A 25720-nucleotide genomic window follows, 5' to 3' on the forward strand; every position below is an offset into this window, starting at 1 on the left:
TCTGCCATTAGTGCTAACAGCTAATGTTAGCATGCTAACACACTAGACTAAGATGGTTAACGTGGTAAACACTGCATCTGCGAAACATCTCTATGTTAGCATAGTCACTTGTAAGCATACTAAAGACAACATTTAGCGCAAACGTTTTCCAAGAGCATCAGAGCTTGGCTTTTATTGAGTTTTTCCAATACATTTCTGCTCTTTAATATCATTCTGCAGAGGGACAACTAACCCCTTTATGTGTAGTAAATACAGGCAGCCCATTATTAGTAGGCTATTGGTTGTCGTTGAGCCAGCTATTTGGACTCTTGCACAATACAGATGTGCGAAGATCACTGTTCCTGTACAGACACACGTATACAAGAGTTGGATAGATGATTTTCCTGAAAGTCTAAATTTTACTATTCTGGATCCAGTCTATGCCAAGCATTTCATTGATTTCCATACAGTCAACCACATTTCCCCCAAGAGAAAATAAAAGTCTTCATGGGCTTTTCTTAGATATTTTCATTTTCACCACAGGGCAAAGACAGAGCAGTCCCATGAGATCAAGAACATTGGGTGGTTTGAAGACGTTTTATTTTAGAGATAGAATAAAGCACTTGAAAGAAAATACATTTTCCAGCTGCTGCTCTCCTCCGAGGTCCTGATTGAGCGCAGCGGCTCTGAGAAAGCAGACATAGCAGCTTCCTCCTGGGCCGGCCATGTTTCATGTTAGGACAATTAAACAAGTCACTGCGGCCACCCAACCCCGAAGCCCTCTCTCCAGACACTGAACTCAATTATTACAGAGGCTGACTCCTCATCACCACAAGTTCAGTGAGTGCGGCTAATCTGATCTGATGTGTTATGAGCAGAATTCTTCATCTTTGTGGCAGAGCTAACAAGCCTTCGAGATCATTAATAACTGGGAATGTTCAAATCTCACGTTGAGCATGAAGATGAATGAAAGAAGCATCACTCAACATAAATCACTCTGCCTTCTGCATAGTGTTATGGTGCAAGAAATGTCTGAAGTCACAAGCAGCTCTCATGAGGCATTCACAAAGGAAATAACACAGTGTGAGGTGATCTCTCAAGCAACTACTTTTATTCAATTTAAATCTAAAGCACATTTCATGACGCTCACGCAGAAGCAGGAACCAAAAATGATTTATCACAGACAGCTCAAAAAGTAATGTAGAAAATAAGGAAAAGATTACAGAGGAATGTATTACAGAATGCTCATTTCTGAAATGACTGCAAATTGGGACATTGCTTTTCAAAAGGAGAAATAATTAATCACACAGGCTTTTTCTTGTACAAAGATCCAGGTACTCATTTTGCGAGAGCCGTGGAAAAACAACTTCATGAACCATTTAAAAAGCAAACAGTGCTCTGAGTGTAAAAAACAACACAATGCACGGCTGTAAAAGCAAAGGGAAGTTTGGATGCTTTTAGTTACCGAAGGGAGAGCTGTCTATATGTTTGTTAACAGTGAAGGGGTCAAGGGTTAAGAGCCTATAATCAGACCAAGTTTGAGTGATGGACGAGGTGGTATCAGAGGGGGGACTGACTCCCCCGCAGCAGTGCGGTTTAGCTCGTGTTTATTCCGGTATCTGTGTTTCTGTGTGTTTGTGCGGTACTTGTTCAACAAAGAGGGGACAACACATTTACAAATCATAACAGTAAGCTGGTAAAGATACATCCCCCACATAAGGGAAAAATCCCTGCAAGACACTGAATGAATACGCGCTCATCTCACAGACCCCCCATCCTCCCACCAGTTTTAGACAGCTCCATCCTTCTTAGGAGTCTTGGGGTCATCTGCTAGCGACCTGTTATCAATGGCCCGGATTAGGCCTCCAGACGGCATTAATCTGTCATGATAAGTTTACATCTGCTTAAATTGCTAAACTGGTACCCTAAGCTTCATTTTAGCGCTGATTTGGGTGGTGGGTGTTTTTCACGTTTTTTGGTTTGTCTGGTTTTGTAATTGAACCACACTCCAGCGTTTCCGGGGCCTCAAGCTACAGGCAGCACAGCCTCTCCTCCTCTTCCTCGACCAGACTCCTAAACCAGAGAAACACAAACACACAAATGTTAAGGTAACCATGATGAAGAATCCACAGGTACTGTTGCTTGTCAGTTGTAGTTCAATCAAGTACAGTATTCTTGATCTTGGAAACAGTGGTTTACAAAACTCTCTCACATTAAGTGCATTTTAAAGACAGCAATAAACAAAAATTTTCATTATGAGTAATTAAGAAGATAATTATAATTTTGGGACAAATTCAGAAAAATTCCATAGGTCACTTGGGGGCAGCAGAAACAAGCTGTAACTGTGTCCAAGCTACGTCTGTGTGCTATTATGCACTGGGCAGGTAGCACTCAGTGGGTTTATCAAAGCTTTTTTACTGAAAACAGTTCCCCGATGCATCTGGAAACCCTTGAGATGAGACTGGTGAAAGTGAACCAAAACAGTTAAGCTGAGGATGGAAAACCCAAAGCAATGAGCTGAAAGATGCTTCAAAGCTTCAAGAGCCATTTGATTCATTGTTAATCTAAAAATATTGATTAAAGCAGCATTAATGCACCTACAGTACAGTCATCCAATGAAAAATGTGCACTTAACTAAAAAGGATCGGAACCTTAGTGGAGCTACTTGTTGCTGTGTCATGCAGTCGTGTGAGCAGACCACAATGAATGGTAGAATGAATTACAGTGTAATATGGTTCAAATTAGCAGTGAGCAAAAGCAGTGAGCATCTGCCTAGACTGCTCTGGGATGCTTTCACAGGCGATACGCCACCCGGTAATGGCAGCCTGGGGTCATTAGGGTCTGTTGTGCAGACAGTTTGCCACGCCATGGAGAGAATTAACAACAGCCATTTACATTTCTTATTCATGGTTTTAATCACGGATGACAAAACATCCAGTAAGTTACAAAAAGAGAGAGAGAGAGAGAGGCGAAAAAAGTTGGCACAGACTGTGCGCCTTAAATGTCTTTACGACAGTCTGTCTAAACGGGAACGAGAGGGAATTAAAACTGTGGCGAATTTGGAAATGTGTGTTAGGAGAGGGCTGACATTAACAGGCTGGCGTGGAGAAGAGCTGGCAAAGGTCCAGCACACAGGGCTGACAGTGTAAGGTCCTCTTTGCCCATTCTAATGAGCCAGTGTAAAAGTCTGCACACAATTCTGCACCAGGGCCCCCCGGGGGTCAAATGCATGCGGGGTCGGCCATGGAGGGGACCAGGAAGAAGTCGGTGGCAGCAGGATGAGATGGATAAAGAAGTGCGTCACTTCACATACCAGGATGGCAGATGGTTGAACAACCTCAATGGAATAAGGGAATGAGCTGAAACGTCTTCAAGGTCACACACAGGAAGCCGCATCATATTCAGGAGCCGTCTACCATGATGTCAGCCCTTTGTTTGCAGTAACATCTTACTATGGACAATGCGGATGTCCAGGTGACGTAGTATGAGATATTGAGAACAAGCTTGGAATTTACCCGATCTGAAGGAAATACTCCCCAAATGATTCACAATGAATCGTACACAGAAGCTGCTTCTTGATGTCAAGGAGAAAAATGGAATATGTCATTTACACATTTCCTTGTGTATTTTCTCCTCACTTTTTGCTCATACTACAAAGAATGTCACTGTAAACAGAGCATTGAGCTTGTTTAAAAGTCTGTGTGGCATTTTATTTAGCATCACAAGGGATGTCGGTTCTCATTTGACCCCCCAGAGCGAGAATCTACAGTACTTGTCAGGGAGGCTGTAGATTTTTCAACATTTAACCAGGCAGTCCTAAAGACGCCTGTGGTTTGATTGTACCATGCTGGACATGACATACAATTCAGGTGTCTCATTTAGGAATCACAACCTGGGGCTCTATATAAGGGGAGATTGAAATAAATTACCTTATAAACATACAGAAGGTGAATCTATGCACTTCTATCAACAGCACACAGCCTGCTTAGATTAATTCAAACAATTTGGCACTGGTTTCGGGGTTATTGGGTACTGGGGACTTATTCACCTATATCTTCAAACTTATATTTTATATATATATATATATATATATATATATATATATATATATATATATATATATATATATATATATATATAAAATGGGGCAGAGAGGGGAGTGACATGCAGAGAACGACCGCGGGCGGGAATCAAACCCGGGTCTGCTGCTGGGCCCGGCCCGGGGGGGACGCCCTACCAACTGAGCTAAGGGCGCCCCATAATTTTTGTTTTTGCTGTATTATAAATTACTACATACCTCACATACATTTTTCAATTTTCGAGATTTTTGTTGATGAACCAATGGCGGAACATAAACAACAATTGAAAGTGGATATTTATGTTTGCAAGCTTATCTGATCAACATTTATATCTTGATATTAGAAGCCCATCACATCTATTACTCAGCAGTTTAACACAGACAGAAAGATATCTGACCTGTAGGCGGTGATTTCCATGTCTCTTGCCATCTTCTCATTAAGCAGCTCCTTGTAGTCTTCACACTGCTCCTTCATCTGCACTTGGAAGTCGGCCTCCTGGTGCCGCATTTCATCTAAAGTACACTGAATAGCATGCAAACACACACACACACACACACACACACACGGAAACACAGGTTATTGGTATAATAGGTTGACATTAAATTACAGAATCAGTCCAAACCACTGGTCCTTTACAGCCTGTGATTTCATTAATCGTTCCACTCTTCAGACCTGCAGCTCATCAATCTCGTCCATGTACACATCCTGCTTCATCTCAATCTCATCCTCCAGCTCCTCGTTACACTTCTCCAGCTCGGCAAACTCCTTTTGCAGCTCTGAAATCTATAGAGATACAGAATCCAGACATACAGCAACAGTTACTCATAAAATGTACAGACACATACTGTGTTAGTAGTACTGCTATGATGCCATTAGACTATATCATCCTGTTGGTCGTGGTCATTTCCAGTTCAAGAACAAGAACAGCAGCTCTAGGGTTTCAATCCTACTCACAATGGTGAATGATCCTCAGTGCCACCACAAGGTTGACATTTTTGGTTTTAAGGTGAAGTATATCAACAACTATTGGATGGATACAGAGAAATTTGGTACAAACCTCTCCTCAAGATGATTTTAAATACCTTTGGTGATCCCACAGTTACCATCTAGCGCCATGATCGGGTAAAAATTATAATATTAATACCTGCTAAACTAATGACATTCCCCACCAGCTTTAGCTATACTTATTTTCCAATTAGCAAACATTAGCATGCTTAAACGCTTAACAAAGATAGTGAACCTTACACCTGGCAAACATTATAGGCCCTACATGCTAATCATCAGCATGTTAGAATTGTCATTGGAAAGTGATTATTGTAAGAATGCTGGTGTTAGCATTAAGCTAAAAGCTCCACTGTGCCTTAGGACATCCTCCCAGGAAAGCTAGCATGGGCTATGGACTCTCGTCTTACCAACAGCTCCCCGCTGTTGCTGGAAACGGGGAGGATGAGATGATGCACTGTGGGTTGGTCACTTAAAGGAACCCCTTTCATAATACTGACAGCCATTTCATTATTTTTAAAATTAAAATTGAGTGAAATTGAGCCCTCCTAACTGAAGCTTAAGCCAGCCAATTCACCTGACCTACACATAAACAAGTTCCTTTACTTCTACCACAAACTTATGCAGGAGCAACTCCCGCCCCCTTGTGTCTAAGGATGTGGTGTCCTGCCGTGAGTAATGACAGCAATCACAAAAGTCCAACAATTAGCTGTCACAGCCAGATGGGGACCCAGGCGACCTTGCTCTTCTTTCAGCGAAATCATGTGATCAGAGGAAGACCTGGTTACAACACGCAGGCTGACGATGGCTCGCCAACCTGATCGATTCACTTACTCACACACACACACTTCACCATCCTCCCTTGATGCATGATGAGTGAGGCCTGGCCCGCTCTATTATATACATCTCTGCGTCAGGGCTGATTTCACTGCAATCTGTTTGTTTGGCCGTGTTGTGTCACAGTGAGAAATAAGACCCGAGGCGTCCATCACCGGCGAGAGAGGAAACAGAGCAGATCGGGCCGTGCTGCTGGCCAATCCGTCAGGCTGGATGGAGCAGAACTGGCGGTGGGGTGGGGGGATGGAGAAATGTAGATGATGTTGGGAGAGTTTGTGCTGTGGTTACAGAGGCTCTCTGTTTATTTAAAGAGCGGGAGGTAGAGCCGCAGTAATGAGAACCAAACCGCCATGTTTGTTACAGATGTGGTTAGGTGTCAGCTGTGGTCTGACCACTGATGGATGCTAAAGATAATAAAGAGGAGGCTGTTTCTGTTTTCCTGGAGTCAACCCGGTGATTTTACAGTCCTAACTTGCTGTTTTTTGTCTTTATTGATGCATCATTCTCCTGGCCGTTTCATTTGAGGCCCCCCTTAGCTTACTCGGCATTCTTCTGCCTCCTGAGACAAGTAACATCCGATGAGGGTTTCTTTCCTCCATTTGCAAAGGAAGCCGCTGTGTGTGTGTCTGTGTGTGCGTGTGTGAGTGTGTGTGGGGGGGGGGGGGGATTTTGAAGACATTTATGATGCTCCAAGACTGTACTTAATAACTGAGGACAGAGGGCAATAAATCCTGTCTGAGCTGAAGGCGAGCCCTTCACAACTCCTGCTGAAAGTGTCCGCAAAGTAAACACTCTGGTCAGCAGGATCTCCCACACTGTTGCTCTGCTGTCACTCAGCTGCCCTCCACTCCCCTCGCCTGCGGTGGGAAACCATCCATTTTCACCATTATGTCTGATTTAGGAGCCGATGGCCAACGCACAGCCTGTTGCGAGTTATAAGATCCCTCCCCCTTTGTCAGTGAAGGGGTGGGAAACGTACTATCAGAGATCTGAATCAGTAGGTAGCAAATAAAGGATTCAAACTATGTGTCACTGTAAAACTTAATGGGTCGGTTCACATCCAAAAAATATATATTTTCTTACCTCCCAGCAGTGGTGACTGGCCATGCAGAAAGTTTTGGTTTAATAGATCAGGTTCAGTTTCTGAGATTTAAATGTCTTCTATTAAAACCAGCCTCCCAAAATAGATTGGATAAACCAATAAGCTTGCTTAATTTAAGCTTGATGTTTGATATCTGATTCTGATATAACACGGTGTTTACAGCGAAAATCTCGAAAGATAGTTACCTTGGCAAATACAAACAAATCCTAAATCTGGTTTAATATAAAGCACTTCTTTGTTGTACTTTGGGCAAACTAACCCTTTAAAAACAAATGGAAAATCACTCACCAGCATCTTAATCTCACCAACGTCTTTTATCTCCGACACGTCTTTGACCGTTGACCCTGCAGCTCCTCCCACCCCCAGTTGTTTTCTATCATCTTTGCGAACCACAGAAGAAGAAGAAGAGGAAGAGGCCGCACCACACTCGACCTGCAGGAGACAGAGGATGAGAAATAAGTGCAGTCGTAAAAAAAAACTACCTGTCCTTTCAGTTTTAGTCTGCATGACCAGGGAGCACAGTGCTTTATTTTGGTCAGTTAAGAGCACTGTAACAGCGGGAGCAAATAGCAATCAGAGCCTCTCAGAACGGCCAAGGGTTAAACCTATCCTGATTCCTGATTATATGGAACAAATGCAGCCGAAATGAGCAAGATGAGGGTGCCCAGGTGTGTGGGAATCAGCCAGCAATCACCATTACTGTTCAAACCCAATAGCAATCATTTCAGCATCAAGACAATTGCGTCTGGTAATGGAGGCCAGGCACAGACAGGACAGTGTCCAGCTGGCGAGAGAAGAGACCGAGTGGTAAGGAGAGACAGTGGGTAGTCGGGGGAACAAGAAACACGCCTGCACATCTAAACAACAGACACACAATTATAGAAATACGCCAGATACCCTTCAGCCTTGCCTCCAAATGAAGGACACACACACTAGCGTCCACTCCAATGCTGCTGAGGAGCCTGGGAAGGCGGCCAGCAGTCTGATTACAGCCTTGACCTATGAACCCGGCAGACATCCTCGCCGAGAAGGTCAGTCCCACCGGAGCTATAGTCTGACCCCAATGCAGCACCTCTTGGCTTGCACAACACACACACACACACACACACACACACACACCCCCCCCCCACACACACACACACACACACACACACACACACACACACACACACACACACACACACACACACACACACACACACACACACACAAAGGTAGAAAACAAGGGCATTCTGTTGGGGTCCAGCACTGCTCCACTAATTCTCAAGTTCTTCCCCAGTGTTGTGTTAAGAGGGGAAAGAAAATAAGAGGGAGTATCGTTGTGTGATTTGTGGAAGTTGAGATTTACATCTGGGCCTGACCGGGCCATCTCAGTGGGAGAGAGACGGTGAAAACAGGAGAGGGGTCAAGTGGTCAGTAGGAGGGTGGCAGCTGGTTTCTTGAAAGTGTGCGTCCGTGGGGGAATATGCACTCAGATCCTGTTACTTCAATAAAAGTAGCGATACAACTATTTAGATTTAGAAAGTACAAGCCTGCATTCAAAATCCAAGTGGAGAATAAGAAAGAAGATGCACTTAAAGTATCAAATGTTAAACTACTCACTATGCAAAAAGAAAAAAGCCCCCCATCCATGGTACTGTATATTGTCATGTACAACATTATTAGATTTCTAATACTAATGCATCATTGTGTAAGCATTATTTTACTCTTGTAGCTGCATGGTGTTTAGCATTAGTTTATTTATAAACAGTAGTTCAGCCAGTTGGTACACAACCTTGGGGTTATGTCCACTCCAAGATAATTCTGAGGGGTTGTAAGATGATTAATGGAAAGGAAAGAAGTAAAAAAAAAAACTACCACTATTTGGATGAAAAACCTGGCTATAGACATCTGAAGTATGGGCCCTGTGCCAGTAAAACTTGAATAGATGTACTAAGTTACTTGCCACCAGTAGTGTGTAAGAGGTTAGTCCATTCAAATGCATGTGAAGTGTATTGTGATTAACATTGTGAAGATGTACACCAGCATGCTACTCTTAAGCCTTTTGCACAAGGAGGCTTCCACTGTATGACATGTGTATTTGTTTTATTCTGCAGTGTGTTGTACCTGGAGGTTCTCAGCCAGCTGGCAGTAGTACTCCTTTATGTCCAAGGTAGGAGTGATGTCAGGGCTGCAGAACTGAATAGCTGCCACAGCTCCTGCGGTCGCTTCAGCTGAATCATGCAGACTCTCCACCGCCTGCCCACACATGCCACACATACGAAAACACAGCAATCAATTACATTTACATCCTTAACTCAGAGCTGAGATGGAACTAAGTATACAGTATATGTTTAAGAATAAGTTCAATTTTGAGGTACTTGCTGTTTCTGCTACCTTATACTTCTACTCCACTACATTACAGAGGGAAATATTGTACTTTTTACAGCAGTACATTATCGAACCGCTGTAGTTATTTACAAAACTTGATAACTTTATTTAATAGGATGCAATGTTATTTAACAAGTGTTTAAAATTAACTCCACCTCAACCACCTACAAACTTAAAATACTGCTTATAACTTATCAATAATACTGTACATAATTTAACACTGAAAAGATCCATTATTCGCAATGAGTATTTTAACTTTTCTGGTGTACCTAAATTTCTGAATATGTAACTCAAGTTAAAGTAATTTAACGATATCTGCAAACTGTACATGAAGTGTCAAAAGGTAAAAGCACTTGTTATGCAGATGAATGGCCCCTCTAAGTGTTATATTGTATGTTGTGTATGTTGTAATATTATATATTGTGGTATTACATTATCATAACTAATGCATTAATGCGTAAGTACATTTAATTGTTGTAGTTGGTCGAGGTAGAGCTAATTTAATCTATTTCATAGATGTAAAAAAGTAAAAGTGACATTCCTCATCTGCCCTCTACATTTGAAGCATTCACACACACATCCAAGGCCCGACCTGTATGTCTTCAGCTCCAAATATGTAATGTCTTTAGTGAAAAGATCTACATCCATTACAGAAAAAAATTAACTGTTACAGATCTTCATTGGCAGAACAATTTTTTCTCATTTTCCCTCCACCTGAATGAACAAGGCTGCCGATTTGTCTGGGGAATATGGGGTATCTGGAAGTGCTGATAATAACAACAGTTAATTAAACAAAGGGAATTTCTGTTTTCATTAGGTATTCAGCCGCATTTCCCGGACTGTGAGTTATCGACCGTGTCCCAGAGGGAGTGTGTTAAACGCTGGGCAGCCCGACTCTGCAGTGGAAAACACTGTGTGATGAAGCTGGTCCTGCTTCAAGCTGCCTCTCTCTCCCTCTGTCTTTCTTTATGCCTACAGCCTCTGTATCTGATGCTGGGGCGCGTCTGTCATCTCCTTGCGATGTTGAAAATATTGTATAAGGTGGAGAGAGCAGGGTGTATGTTGATGTAATATAGGCAATAATGTGCATTGGAAACATGTGCCTGTTTTAGAGCAGGACATTTTAAGAAATATGCTTGTTCAATTTCTTGCCAAAAGTCACAAGACAAGATTGATATCTCTCTTATATCTGTCCATTGAATATGTAAGTGTTCTGACAGGAAACTGAGAGAAATTTTGTCATGCCTCATTCGTGAGAAATTGTTCAAGTTGAAACACTTTACCATGTGTGAACACATCTTACCTTCACTTTGAGCCATTTCATTGATCTGCGTTTGTATGCATTTGCACCATGGCTAAATTTTGCTTTGTGTTCCGCCCCCAAATACACAGAAAATCCGAAAATTTGGCTTAAGAGTCATATTCACAAATACAGATGTAAGAGTGGAGTTGACCTTTCAATCTAACTCAAAAGGAAGCAAATAAGTGTTATTTCAAAATGTTCCTTTGAAAAACTGAAATAAGGACTCAAATGAGAACAAAATAAACTGGGGCCTAATTTTCTTACTTGTTGCGCAGTCCACTAGTTTACACATTTTGTGTTTTAATCCTCTCTCCATATGTTTCTGTTTACAGGCCTGTTTTTTTGGCTCCTCAGCAAGGTGACTGGGGTCGTCACAGCTGTTTTGTCACCACAGGTCTGGGCATTTCTCCAACACTCCTGTCTGACCTAAGTGCTACATTTTGACTCATTTTCAAGGCTTAAGAAAACCTTCCTGCTTCATCCCACTGCAGCTATACATCCTGTCTCTCTCCCTCCTCTCACCGTCGTGTGCTGGGCCTCCATGTTGGCCAGCTGCTCCTCATAGATAGCCACTTGCTCCCTGAGCGCCAAACACTCCACTGTCACTACGTCCACAACCTGCACAGAAAAAATCAAGTTAACAGGGAACAGGGTCTAAAATAAGAAGTCAAACTTAATTGATGGAGGTGTCTGAGAGGAGCTCTGCAGTCTGGGGAAAACTAAATCGCGCCACAGGTTGGAGAAAAGCAGAAAATGTGTTTCTTTTGTTTCCACTCTGAACACATTTTTCATATAAGCATTTATATAAGCATCAGCACCGGCACCGGCACAGGCACATCCACCTGTTTCACTAAACAGCAAGTAAACACCGCAATGCAGTGGAAGGGGGAGGAGGAGGAAGATCAGAAGGAGGCTAACTAGACGAAAGCCCCATCCACCAATCCATTCACCAGCAGGGGTTCTAATGTCTACTACTCTTTTTAAGAACCAGATTAATTGGTGTTGGATGCAATTACTGTAGGGGCCTCTATACACATCTGAACACATGCAGAGAAGTGTTTTGTGGATGCCTGTCAGCAGCTAGAGGGAAACTGGTTCTAAATCACATTCTAAAAACTTTAAAAGAGGTTTAATGTTGTTGTTTTTTACAACAATGTTGTATGTGCACCTTTTACAGCATACAACATATAAGGACACTTTCCTATTTTCTGAAATTTCAGGAAAGCAACATAAGCATAAAAGGTGGAGTAAGCCATTCCAGAGAAAGCTTGTTGATATTTGAACAAACCACCAAAACAAATACACCCCTCTCTTTCTGGTACTTCAGAGGCTCTGCCCCGAGATGTGCCTTGCCTGGCAACAGCAATAACTACCCTACCTCACTTACTACCTGTCCATTTGGATTGTTGCTACAGACATCACAAATGATGCCTGTAGCTGATTGGTTGGAGAAGTGTTGCAGGGCTAAGGCAGACTCATTTTGTATACTTCAGTGTTTCCCCTAGGATTTAGACATATCAGCATTTGGGGGTGCAAGCCCAGCCGGGATAGCAGTGGGGCTATCGTTAGCGCAAAGGCGCTGTATATAAACACCACGCTTTTCTGGTATTCGCTTATTTTGACAAGAAGTGTTTTAGATTAGAATCACTGACTCCACCTTTAATTTGGGGTTGTGTTTTTGTCCATCTGACCTTAAGTCCAACATTCACTCTCCTTTTAGCAATGTTTTGGTTTCTCTTGAGCTGTTCAATGCTGCTAACTTGTAACTTTTTGGTGCTGAACAGATCTTGCATAATTGGTTTTTCTTGCTTTTTCACTGGAAATGGAAACACTGATGAGAGCAGTGATACTGAACTAAAACAAAATGGGTATGATAACTCTCTGTTGGTTTGTCACTATGAGCGACATCGTTCACATTGCAGAGGCCAGAGGGTCATTTGATTTGATTTATTTTTATATTTGTATGCAGATATATTAAATAGTGCAGCTTTAAGGCCCTGGTATCAAATCTACGAGATCAAATTTACTTCTTTACTACGAGAAGTAAAATGTTAAAAATAAATCCTCTTAAGGTATTAACTATAGAGATTTTTACAGAATAAAGCTTCAGTTAGACCATTTCATCAGGACTGTGCAGGTGTAGTTGGATCAGATTTGATTGACAGCGACCAAACGACCCACCAACTGTCAACAGATTCTGATTCATATGTTGCTGAAACCTCATTGGTGCTTGGAAGTATGTGACATCACTTGTTTCTAACCAATGGAAAGGAGCAGAGGGGAAAACAGGAATACATCAAGCTCTCAGCAATGATAGATACACCTAGACGGTATTAACTTTAGCAGAAATGTGTGTGTTTGAGTGTTCTTTCAAAATCCAGTGTCTGTGTGTGTCTGTTTTAGTATTTATGCCCTAATGAAGACCTCTTGAGGTGGTAATAAAAGCTTTTAATAAAGCTTCTTATTTTCCTGCTTAAAAGAGTGCAAGATCACTTTTCTGTGAACATTTTATTTAAATCTTCAAGAGCGCCTTAATGTTCCCTGCACCTTAAACTTCACATGAAACAGACTAAGCACTTCTATTCACTTTTTGTTTTTGCATTTTTATTTTGCTAAATATTGTCAAACTAATCATTTCATCTTGTGCCTCTGTGTTTTACTGCAGCCACCTGGTGATGCGAAAACAGTGACGATGCTGCATCAAAGAGAAACCAGTCACTATGTTAAAAAATTAAAATAAAAAAATCCCTGTGAGACATTGAAGAGTGGGGAAATTTATGGGCCATGAAAATGAAGCAGAATTGGCAGGAGTGAGGCAACACAATAGCCTGTGGTTTACTCCAAAACATGCCCAACGTGCCTTGTTTCATCACCGTCAGTCTTGCATTATGCCAAGAGAAAGGCAGCTAGGTGTGGGCTGAGCTGTGTAGTATTCGCTCCTCTCCTCCGTATCTCTTCTCTCCCTCTACCTCCCTGCCGGTTTTCCCACCGAGTTCTGTCACCCTGCAGCTGCTCCCAATTCAGAACCAGAGGAACCAAGCCAGCAGGAACATTACAGAACCGCATTACAGCCTGTGTTACATCTGTAAGGGAGAAATTAAAGCCTCCCTCGCATCTGGCATGGCTGGAAGGAGATGGGCTCTGGTATGTGTGAGGGAGGGAGTGAGGGGTGATGGGGGGGCATGGGAAAAGTTGGTAGCTCAGGTTGCACTGGGCTACCAGCCCAGACTGTGTGACAGCTAGTGATCAACACCCATTGGTTTAGGGCCACAAGAGGAGCAGCTGTGGAGAGTTTCAGCTGATTCACAGGGAGTAGGAAGGGAGGTGGAGCAAGGAGAGGCTTGACAACACTGCCACCTGGTGCTGAAGGTACATCATCACAACTAAAATCTGATCACCTACAGCACAGCACAACTGGTTTAATAAGTAGTAACAATTGAATAACATTTATTGGTTTATTCCTAACATTATTTTATTGCTATTATTAATGTACTCAGAACATATATCGTAATGTAACAGGTATGGAGGGAGTCTTTATTACCATTATATTTAAAGGTTGCATTATGGAAAAAGTGTTTTTGTAGCTTAAATCATAACAGTATCTCAGTGTATGCCTCCCAAATTCACTGAAATGTGAAAATACATTTCTGGAGCACCTCTTTAACCCAAATATAACCTAAACCCGACCATATAAAAAAGTAAAACATGTTTTTTTTCTTATATAGTTCACTGATTTGGATGGGTCAATTGCATTATTCTATCAAATAGTCTCGAGGACACTTCAGGGACAGGAAAGACAAGCCAGGCCAAAGTGCCAACTATGTTTTACAATTACTGTAAAGTTAATGTTTAGTGTGTGTATACATTTATGAAAACCATGCTCCTTTGTTTTTTTCACTTTACAAGCCATTCAATCTTCAGTTCTACATGGTAGACAGTAGGTTGTTTGTTGGCTTAACATTTAAATTATAGAGCCGGTTACTTATTTATTTATTTCGGGATACTTTGCTTAAAATTGGGCTCCAAACTTCTTTCCTATTCTGCATTTTAATGGTGTATTTTATATCAGTAGATAAGTAATTATTTATTTTTCATTTGTGTAGAACTCGTCACTTCAACGAAAGTGGCAACAATAAAAATGTATTTAAAAAATATGTAACTATCAATAAGATCTTGCCTTCCCCATTTAAGTAGTATACGCTTTCATCAATCTATTTAATGTGCATTTAATATTTTCTGTAGGAATAGTAGTGTTTCTAGAAGCTGGTGTCAGGGCTGGCTTTCACCAACTTGTCCCCCGCAGTGGTTTTTCAACCCAGTACCTCTGCAACATCTTGTCGTTCATGCTGGATGAGGATCCTCTGCTCTGAAACCCTCTCAGACTCAGCCATCAGACATTGGAGCTCTTTCTGCAGCTCTTCAGTGTCGCACAGAATATCATCCTGCAGGGAGACACAGTGATGGATCTTGACAAGGTCTATAGATCAGGCCTATACCTGTCACTGTACCGACTGCAGTAAAATTGATGGGATGGGATGAGAAGTGCAATCAACCGCCTATGAGAAAACCCAATCTAGGAATGTCACACACATAGAAAAACATGCAGGTGACACACCCAGCAGCAGCAGCCTACCCTCTCCCTGCGTAGTCTTTCCACCACTGCATCCAGACTGTAATCAGGCACGGCCACAGTGGAGGTGATGCTGGTGGAGGATGGTCTGCTGTTCTGCTGCTCCTCAAGTTCAACAATCTGACATTCAAGAGATTCATTCTCCTCCTCAAAACAACGGGCCTAGAGGGCAAGCAGTAAATTGGGATAAAGCCAGAATAATTATGTACTGTGTGTGTATATATAAATTCACTGCTTCCTCTACAAGTAAACGGAGGCATGATACCAGGAAACAAAAGGCATGACACAGCAGAGGGCAAATATTTCAAGAATGAGTTATAGAGTATGTCCTCACCAGTTCAATAAGCCTGACCAGGCGGTCATTGAGGCCAGCGATTAGGGTGCGGTCCTGGACAAACCGACTCAGACCATCCTTGTTGAGCACCTTGGCAGCTACAAAGTCTAACTTATCACAGTCGCATTTGTCAACTGCCACAGCCCTGAGAGACGGACACAAATCCCCAAAGAATGGACTAGATGATGAAGGATTTCATGGGAGATGGATAATATGAACCACTTTAGATAACGACGTTGACCAAGTGTCTGTACATAAACTCTTTCATTTGCCATATTTAATGTAAAGTAACTAGAGTGCACAATCATTTCTTTAAAAAGATCCAACGCTTTTAAGACCTACCCCTTACAGCAGATAAACAGCAGGCCATAATGGAATCATTTCCATGAGCACAAAGCTGCTTTTGCCTCACTAAGAATCACAATATCCAGATCATGAACTTGGCTCACAAACACTTGTTAGTTGTCAAAAGGCAGGACAAAACTCAAGCTTTATACCAACATCTTTATATATAATAAATATTACATTTGGTAATTGCAGCCCATATTCTGTAACTGCCCTCTCCCCAGAGGCCCACACTGACCTGGCAGAGGCTCGGGACTGCCCTGCACACTGCATGCTCAACCCTCCATTTCGACTCCAGCTATCCTCCTCAAACAGCTTGCGGTAAGAAGATACCCTGAGCATGGCGGCCATGGCTTTGGATGGGATCTAACAGGGCTACAAGACAACAGGCAAATGGAGGCAGCACGTCCAAGATCAGCGTTTTATATTCACAGGGATCGAGAATGTGGCACCAAGGTGAAGGATCTCTCACCGGCCACCGAGTGGACAAGTATAGTGTGAACATCAGCCAGTAACAATTTCATATGCACACGAAGAGTGAGCCCCAGAAACCATTGTGCATTTGTTGTTTATCAAGATACCAAGCTGACAAGATTTCCAAAAAAATTTCAAAAGAAGTATTGAATGGCAACTCAAAACAGCTTTATATACAGTTTTATTTCTGTTAAATAAATTAGGAGCAGTGAAAACTGAAAAGTTGAAACAGGTGCGTGTTTCCTTGTGTACCTTTAAATGTACCTTAATTTTATGATCAGATTGCGACAAAACTGAAGACAAAAAAGCACAATGAATCCATACAAATACATGGCTTGGTACAGTGGAATAAGACAACACTTGGAATCAGAGATTATTGATTATATTGATTTTTGTGTCTGATATGAGGGTAGTATTTTCAAAGACAAAAGGGAATAAATAAATTAGTCTCCCAAATCTGAATCACCAGGAAATATTCCTTAAAGGCTGAGCCACCGTTTGGCAGAGCTCGGCTTGATTGAGAACAATAGAAGAATCTAGTGTATTGCAGAAGTTATTATGAATTCTCCAGCCCCACAGGCATTTCCATAAAGATTGTCAGTGTTGTCACATTACATGATGTGCTCCAAACATGAAGTCTTCGGAAGTTTCTGAGCGTCACTACATTCCAGGAGATAATGAGCGAGTGAAATTGATGTCACAACTGTGAATATTTTTGTCGACTGTGGAAGCTAAGGCTGACATCGCTTGGGTAAAACTGTTCCAAGAGGAAAAGGTGTTGTTCATTACTAAGAGCATAGAAGTTCCTTATTTCAGTAACAGTGAAATGTTTCGCAACACACAAATGTACTGCAGAGTAATGAGCCATTAAATCCACCTAAACTTGCACCAGAAAAAGTATATCATTTTTTTTTTTAAAGAAGAGTATTACTTACAGTATGCGCATTTCAAATAAGAAACAAAACTGCTATTTCTTGGTATCACACAGGCCTAAAACAAACATGAGTTTTAAGATGTGGCAGAAGTGAGGATAAAGACATGTAAACAAACAGACAATAACAGTATCACCTTCATGACAAACATGATAAACTGTAGACAGTACACCACCATACAAATACCCAAGAAACGGAGAAACAATCACTATTTACACCATTTAAGACATTGAGAACCACAGAGGGCGACTCAGTGTGTTAACAGACTTGTTATGTAACTCGAGAGGAACTGGCAAAACGGGCTGAAGTTATACAAAAACACGGCAAACAGTCACGACAGAAGAGTTTTCAATGACAGGAGGATTCAGAACAAGTGATGAATATTTCCAATCAAATATTTTTAAATCATTGCAGAGTAAAAAAAGAAACGATGTAGTAGGAACCAAGAACAGTTCAGATGGTGCAAATATTGAGGAAAAACATATATAAATAACGGGTATGGTAACAAGTCATTCTCGCAGATATCTCATTATTGTCCCATCAGCTACGTAATGGTTGATTGTCATGATTTATCTTCAAATAGTCTTAGGATATTTCCACAATAATATCATTTCAAACTATGTTATGTTTTAACAGTATACCATTATTTAGTCTAAGTTAAGAATTACTTATTTTTTAGTGTAATCGAATATTTTGCTCACTCATCTATGGATACATAGTGTTTTCACATTCATACCTCTCACTGTTCAGGGGTTATTTTGGCATTAGCACCCACAATAAGAAGTGTAAGCGTAGGACTGGAGGCACAGGGCGTTTAGGTCATCGCAAAGTGCGTAGGCATCAGTTCACACCTCTCCAAAGTGCTTCCAAACCGAGCGAGCGGTCATATTGTGAGTGAAATGTAGAGTTGACACTTGGTAAAATCATCACAGTTCTAATAGAGGTCTTCCTCTTAAATGAGTCTGGAAACATTACGGTGCAAAAACAGCTGCACTGGTCCGAAATAGATGACAAACAGCAAGTGGAACACGTTACAGTGTCAAAGCAGGTCCAGGTCCATTGTCAAGACAAGGCCAGGTTGGGAATCAACTCCAAACCAGACTGCCGTCATGAGGGACCTACGTCCTTGGTTACTCCTCGTCTCCGGCCATGAGGAACCCCAGAATGAAGTCGATGGCTTTCTGCCGGTCATGTGTTGTCTGCCTGGCCATCATGTTGGGAGGTGGTCGGATAAGGAGGCTCGCAAAGAGTGTCGCTAAAATACAAGAACAATAAAAAAAAAAATCACTAACATAAACACTAACTCAGTCTTAAATCAAGCAGAATAAAACTGTTTTACATGTTCTGTACAAGAAAACAATGTTAACTCACTGTCACCAGTCCTTTTATTATTTGGATATTTAGCAGTATAGCTTCCAGTAAAATCTTTGACTGACATTTTTAAACAAGGTTGCAAGGTTAAGCGTCTCTGCTTTCAAAAGTTGGTTAATAAAATAGCTTTATCTCATTACTCAATCTATGAGGGCAAACAGGGAGGATTTTCATCTTGAACCGGCATAAACATTTACTTAACATTGCTTATGTGCAGTATTTTCTGTTCATATGAATTTATATTAGTGTAAACATTGTGCCACATTAAGATTTAGTTTTGTCTAAGTGTTTCGTAATTGTTGGTCATTCTTGAGGTCACATTTTTTATAGAAGTATTCTGTTATTGTCAAAGTAGCTAAACGGCATCGAAATTATTCTAATTATTCCATAGGGAAAATTTAAAAAACAGACATCCACATAAACAGAAACAAAAAATCAGCAAATGACTACTGATAATAAAATTGTTCTAGCTGTTCAATGAGCTACAAGGCATAGTAAACACTTAAATAGGATTTTCCATACCTATGAGGCTGGCTGTTAGGTTGTTATTGTGTGAATGCTTGAGAAGTTCCTTCAGGAAGGCCATTAAATAGCGAAACACATTGCGGTGAGCCCGGGGCAGCTGGGAGATCAACTGTCAAAAGTCGAAAGCACAGGATAGATTAGTCGTACACATTTCTGTATGACAAAACAGGCTCTCTGGACTCTTTTATGTACGGCTGCATGAAAAACATTTCAAAACACATGTGAGAAATCCGAACACAACAAATTGAATAGTAGAGTGAACACATAGTCACTGTACCTGTTTGCAGAGGCGGCTGTCATGAGTGCACTCTAAGCACCGTTGGTAGAGTTCATAACACACCACTGGCTCTGGCAAGGCCTCCAAGAAAATAAGCAGGGCCTCAGCTACAGAGTGGTTACAACCAACTGCACCAACAGTTAAGGAAAGGCAAGTAAATATGGTGTCCAATGTGGGCCTGTAGAGTGTGTCATTCATCTGCATGTTAACATAGTCATTCTGACCCTGTCTCCGCCTGTCCATGTTATTGTTACAATTGGTAAACAATAATAGCTAGCAGGCCAACTGAGATTTTAGCACCGAGCAGCACTAAGAGGTCAGCTTGAAATCATCCCTTCCCACTTCCGAACCCCACAAGGTCACATCATTAGTATTATTACTGCCATCATTATTATTAACGTGATAAAGCTAACAATGCTAAAACAGGCGTGTGATCAAAACACTACAGGGTTCATGTGATAATTTAATTATTGTGAATGTGCAGTTATACGTCTTAATCCTGCTCATGTGTGTGTTTTATGGGACTGGCTTCATGTAAAAGGATACCGATGGAGTCTGGGATGCTGGTGTCAAGACAGTCGATGATGCTCTGTAGCTCCTCTTGTAGGCCTGGTGTCTGGAACAAGTCCTCCTGAGAGACATTCAGAGCATACAATTAGTATCACTATAAGCAGTTAGCCCACATAACAGCGTTGCAGTGATACTACATTTGTTTGGCATGCTGCAGGCATTTAACTTATTACATTGCATACAAATAACTTTTTTTTAAATGACTAGTGGTCCACTAATAAAATCTGACTTTTCTAAAACAGTTCCAAGTTTCTTAAATGAAATGATCCACAACAACACATTAATACTTAGGACATTCTACAGATAGTGTAGCTCTTAAATTAAATAATGAACAAATGAAAAATTAAATTACTTTGACTCAATTCTCACCCAAAGCAGACGGTAAATACACTGTTTTCTAACTAAGCAAACAGTAACTTAAATTAATGCAAATTGCAATTGTGGAACTTTGGCTTCTCGCAGTGCTTCTACAAAGTAATTGTATTTGAAAACAGAATATATATTGGTAATTAGGGTACCAAACATCAAAATAAAATCTTTCATGCTAATTTGATAACAATCTGCTCTGAACATCAATTATGCCTCACTGTGATTGGGTTTAAAAAATAAAAAAGTCCATAATTGATATAGGCTACTGTATAAATAAGAAATAAGAGGAACTCTTGATAAACAGCATTTTATCAGTTGCATTTTTACCTGATCACAGGACTTTGTGAAGAGATGATTGACAAGAATCCACACTTCCTTTGGGATCTTTAGAGGTTTGTCTTCAGTACTTGCTCCATCCACCATCAGGAAGCTCACTTTAGATTTTTCCTGATGAGAAATAAAACAGTCACCATGTTTAGGGCTGTCAAATCATAGCACATATATTATATATTATTTCCTCGTAAAATCTCCCCCTTATAGTTACAGGGAAAATGATTGTGATTAATTTAATTATGTCCACACTACGCTAATCATAGAGGCTACTAAAACTGCACATGATACATTCTGATCAATTACTGACGGAGGAGGCGCAGCAGTGAGTTCAGGATTATCCCCAAGGTCTGTAAAGTTTAAGGAGAAACATTTTAAAAAGGGCTGAATATCACATGTTGTCTCTTCAAATGGATCCCAGAGACTTACCAGAGACGTACCAAAAATAACTATGACTAGTAGGCTGCACATAAATGCAGGAGGAACTGGAGTGGGCCTTTAATGGAGAAAGACTCGAATGCAAAGAATTTTTGATATTTTGTCAAAAGTTTCAACCTCCAAAACTTCTACTTTGAACCTTCAGGGTTTTTACAGTGTGGTGAATCTTCCAGAAGGGATTGAGGACCAAGACAACTTTACAATGAAGCAGCTTAATACACATTTTATGCTGAAGGAACTGGCTCTAATTCATAAACCGAGTGGATAGTTGGTGACTCGTGCAACTATTCTATTTTACTGATCCGTAACAAGTTATGAAATGGAACCCTGGAGTTTTGGAGCTTAGCTGAACAGACCGTAATATTTCTTCTCATTAGCTTTAATCATGTCTATATGGGAGCTGTGCAGTGAGAGCAACCTACTGTGAAATAAGATTGTGTGCGTTTGTGTGTGTGTTTCATTTGGCCTGTGTACCATGTCATCAACAGCCCAGGGGAGATTTACTGGGTGACTGATCCATACACACAGATTAGACCTAAAGACTTAAAAAATAATGTTTGCAGCATTTTGGTTGTAGTACAAGGCCAGCTGTTTCCCTCTGCTTGCAGTCCTTATGCTAAGCTAGGCCAATTGCCTCCTAGCTCTAGCTCAATTCTAACGTACGGACAGTAATTGGTATCAAACTTGTGTAATTCTCAAGAAGTCCAAAATGTTTGACAGCAGAATAGCATATTTAAAGTTTCCAAGGTGATATTGACCCCGATTTGACTGATGGCTAATCAGTATCAATGTTAATGTTTTACCTTTTCCATGAAGCTGTCCTCTCCCTGAGCAAGAAGTCAGCCCACAACCACACCACAGAGTTGGAAAGAAAGGAGAAAAGCAAGGAGAGGCGATGAAGGGAAACAAACAGATGAAAAGTAGATAGAAGTGGTAAGCATAAACCAAGAATCAGAAAAGTAAATATATTACAGATTATTCTTTCATAAATCATGATCATTTACAGTAGGAAAATATAATAGTTTGAATAGAAATAAAGGAATGCTGAATAATAGAAGAACTATGAACAAAGCTAAATTAGTCAGAAATAGCATGATGGAAACAGACAGAGGTGAACATGTGAAGAGCAGAGGACTCTAGGTTTATGAAGCACAAACATGAGCCTAACTTGAGTCAGTTTTCCCTGTTCTTTAGGAGATCCCTTCCTAAGTTTTTGCCCCACTTCCTCGTTCCCTTGGCCCCTCTCGGGCCAGAAATATACAGGTTCAGACAATTTTCTGCTCACCAAAAATAGGCTCTCTGTGTGAATGAGTTTACCCTGAGGGAGTGAACAAGACCTCACATGTCCACGCTCAGGTTTCAAGTTGTGAATCGTTACAGAGTGTACTAGGACCAGCCATCAGATCACAATCTGAGCTAAACTGCTCTGTGTCTATGTTTCACAATGAGAGTTTCAACTAATATGGGGGAAAATATGTCTCTGTTCACTAATCCTATCACTTCAGATTGGTTGACCACTGGATTATCTTTCCCTCACCAGGTCGATGAGTTTGGTGATGGGAATCTCTCTGATGGGCTTCTTCATGCGGCACAGAGTCTCCAGCGAGGTGCCGAAGCAGCTGGGCAGGTAATTGCCAGAGATGGTAATGAAGTAGTCCTTGCCACGGTCAAGATGGAGCACAAGGATGTCCTCTATAGAGTCCTCTCCAGAGTTCAGCAACGTGACCGAGTCTTTACTGACATACACCTCCAGATAGATCTCCAGGGTCTCATCTGCTCAGGAAGAGAAGGAAAAGGGTCAGAGGATTGTATAGCAAACTAAAGGAAATATCCAGTAATTCTGTTATCTATTGTTTTTGAAAACTAATAATCTACTTTTCCCTACAAGCAAGAGTGTTAAACACTCATATAGAAACATAGAAAAAATGGGCATCGCATGGAGACACTTCACAGACTAACTGAGGAAGGTATTAGACAAAAAATGCAACAAGAAGGAAGAACAACAAAAGGAGGTGAATCCCATTATCATTAGCAATATTCATAATAACATTGGTACCAAAGAGTAGTAGTAGCAAGGAGTACAAATCTATGGTGAAGTAAGATAACTAAAATCATAATCTCAGTGTTTACATTTCATCACAAATAATAAAAAGGAAGTTATTCAGAAAAACAGGACTCACTCGGCTCCAAAAATCCATCGCTCGGCTCGGCACGGAGCCAAGACTTGCAATACTGCGAGTCATTGAGTTTTGGGATGAATGCAAAGTGACAGGGGACCTGGCCGTCATTTGTTATCGTGAAGCGCTCCTTTTGAAGCTGCCTGAATTTCACATCCTTAAATGCAAACTGCAGAATAAGGAAAGAGTGGCAACGTGATTCAGAGATTCCAAAGAAAAACATGCTTTGTTCCTGAGATTATATTATTGATGAAGACACATAAGGCAGACCCTCAGTATAATGGCTGCATGTGTTTGTGAGATTACTTTATTTTTTACCTCTCTTCTGCTCAGAGTTAGAGATGGAAGGAATTCATTCTCCATTCTGTCCATCGCCCGAACTATCTCCTCAAACACTTTTTTGTGTCGCTCCTCATTTACCACCTTAACCTGTTACACAAACACAAACAGAGTGACTTGAAAACAGCTATCATGAAGGGAATGTAAAAAAAGGCTCCCTTACGGTTTAAATTGGCGCCGATGCTGTTATTCTAAATCACTTTGTCCAGTCTAGGAAACTCCAGCAGCCCAGGGTTTACGATCCTGCCCGACAACGCCAATTGTAGACAAAGTTTTTCGTTTAAGAAAACTTCACTCAGGTCAAATATGAAAAGGAATCTTTACTTTTCTCAAAAGACAATACAGATTGATTATGGTCAGTATACATGCATGGAGAGATGACCAGAGCATCCTGCTCAGAGCAATGCGAGGGTCTTGTCTGAGTTGTCAACAAAAATTAGCTGCTTTGTACCTAATGGTTGACATGGCCAAATGGTAGGAAGACTAACAATGGATCAATCTTGAAGACCCAATGCTAAATTTGAGTCTTGGAGTTGCCAGGGTGATGCTAATGATATGATGGGTTTACTTTAAACCCCTGAGGAAGTTTAGGGTTTCACCCCACACCTAGCCCCCAGCAGGCTGATTTAATCACAGCAAAAGTCCAGACAGGATACATCAGAAATAAAGATGAGAGGGAATACAGAACATACAATTATCAAATAATGAATGTAGGGACAAGAGTCAAATAAAACGAATCAATATAAAATTGATTCCACAACAACAACCCTTCTTACCCCAACACTGAAGAGGGAGCTGACAGGCTTATGGTCACTAGTGTTCAGCTCCATGTGACTCCGGTATTCGAGCTGCTTGACATTATTGCCCCTCCAGAGGATTCTGTCACACCAGGCCGGGACACGACACTTCCCACTGCAGGAAACAGTCAGTTTAAGAGACACACTGCAATGCTGACTCTGTGTTAGTGTTACGATAAGGCCGGAAAATGATTTAATTCCTTAAAAATAACATTTAATGGGTTAAAGAGGAAAAACACTGAAACTGAGGCCAAGTTGGCAATATCAATGTGATAACAAATCCTGTAGTGAGTTTGTGTTGCAGAATTCGGTTTTTACCTTGAGTCCCATCGATCTGTCTTGGTGTCGTACTTGTACGTGGGAATGAAGTTGATCTCTCCCTCCATAAAGTCTGTAAATGCTCTCTTAGTCTGTCTCTGAATGTTCAGCTACAAGATGGACAGAAAAAACATTTCAACGTTCAAAGAGTGACACAGAGTTTAAGATTTATATCAGGATACATTAGAAACAACCAGTGTAATAATTAGGGTTGGGCACCGAAACCCGGGAACCAGTATGGCACCGGTGCCGGTGCGTAAACGGTAGTAACCAGACCGAATAAGAACAAAAGTTTCGGTGCCGCCCCCTGCTGTAGTCACATTTGTATTTTGACAGACTGATCGCTCTTTATGTCATGACCGATGAAGCATGTCCGCTCGCGGATGTTGTTCTGTGTACACCGAGAGGAGCATTTCTCACCGGGCTGTGAGTGACGAGAACGAGCACGACCGTCTCGAGGAGCGCGCGCACGAGTGCTCAACACTCGCTCACCTTCGCAGTTTCACAGACTGATCGCTCTTTATGTCAGACTATTTTTGAACGCCAATGCAATGCATTTCTTTTTGCGAATGACACGCGATCTAGCAGTATTGTCACGCATGTATTAGGCACGTGTAGGCTGACGATGAGGCAGCGGCCGCCTGCACGCTTCCTCCCGTCAGCTGTTCTAGTGTTGCCTTTACGCAAGGCGGTGGAGACGAACCCAAAACAACACACAGCGGGACACGGCGGCCCGGTGATATGGAAACGTTTAACAAGAAACTCCACAAAGAAAGACACACTTAAAATAACGATCTCTGCCCATACAAAAAGCTCTGACTT

The 25720-nt window shown here is 41.3% G+C and overlaps 2 protein-coding genes across 2 annotated transcripts in view; both read right to left on the reverse strand.

Annotated features, from left to right (window-relative positions):
• Positions 1-2009: 2009 nt before the first annotated feature.
• On the reverse strand, positions 2010-18274 carry vimr2 (vimentin-related 2; the record flags this gene model as incomplete). Its single annotated transcript, XM_080036065.1, has 11 exons — positions 2010-2052; positions 4456-4580; positions 4731-4841; positions 7288-7431; positions 9106-9237; positions 11195-11290; positions 14995-15114; positions 15306-15464; positions 15637-15781; positions 16220-16347; positions 18239-18274. 11 exons carry the CDS (start codon positions 18272-18274, stop codon positions 2010-2012), a joined length of 1239 nt encoding a protein of 412 aa, XP_079892191.1.
• The window catches only part of ocrl (OCRL inositol polyphosphate-5-phosphatase), a 20632-nt gene continuing 11531 nt past the window's right edge, over positions 16620-25720 (reverse strand). Inside the window, exons 13-22 of the mRNA XM_080035866.1 lie at positions 24899-25008; positions 24560-24695; positions 23763-23873; positions 23448-23613; positions 22805-23040; positions 20827-20946; positions 20107-20191; positions 19561-19688; positions 19281-19392; positions 16620-18642 (exon numbers count right to left, since the gene is read on the reverse strand). Coding sequence (XP_079891992.1) covers positions 18518-18642; positions 19281-19392; positions 19561-19688; positions 20107-20191; positions 20827-20946; positions 22805-23040; positions 23448-23613; positions 23763-23873; positions 24560-24695; positions 24899-25008 — 1329 coding nt within the window. The 3' untranslated portion in view covers positions 16620-18517. The remainder of the gene's footprint in view (positions 18643-19280; positions 19393-19560; positions 19689-20106; positions 20192-20826; positions 20947-22804; positions 23041-23447; positions 23614-23762; positions 23874-24559; positions 24696-24898; positions 25009-25720) is intronic.

The sequence above is a fragment of the Ammodytes marinus genome, assembly GCF_949987685.1.
Source record: "Ammodytes marinus genome assembly, chromosome: 10".
NCBI lineage: Eukaryota > Metazoa > Chordata > Actinopteri > Uranoscopiformes > Ammodytidae > Ammodytes > Ammodytes marinus.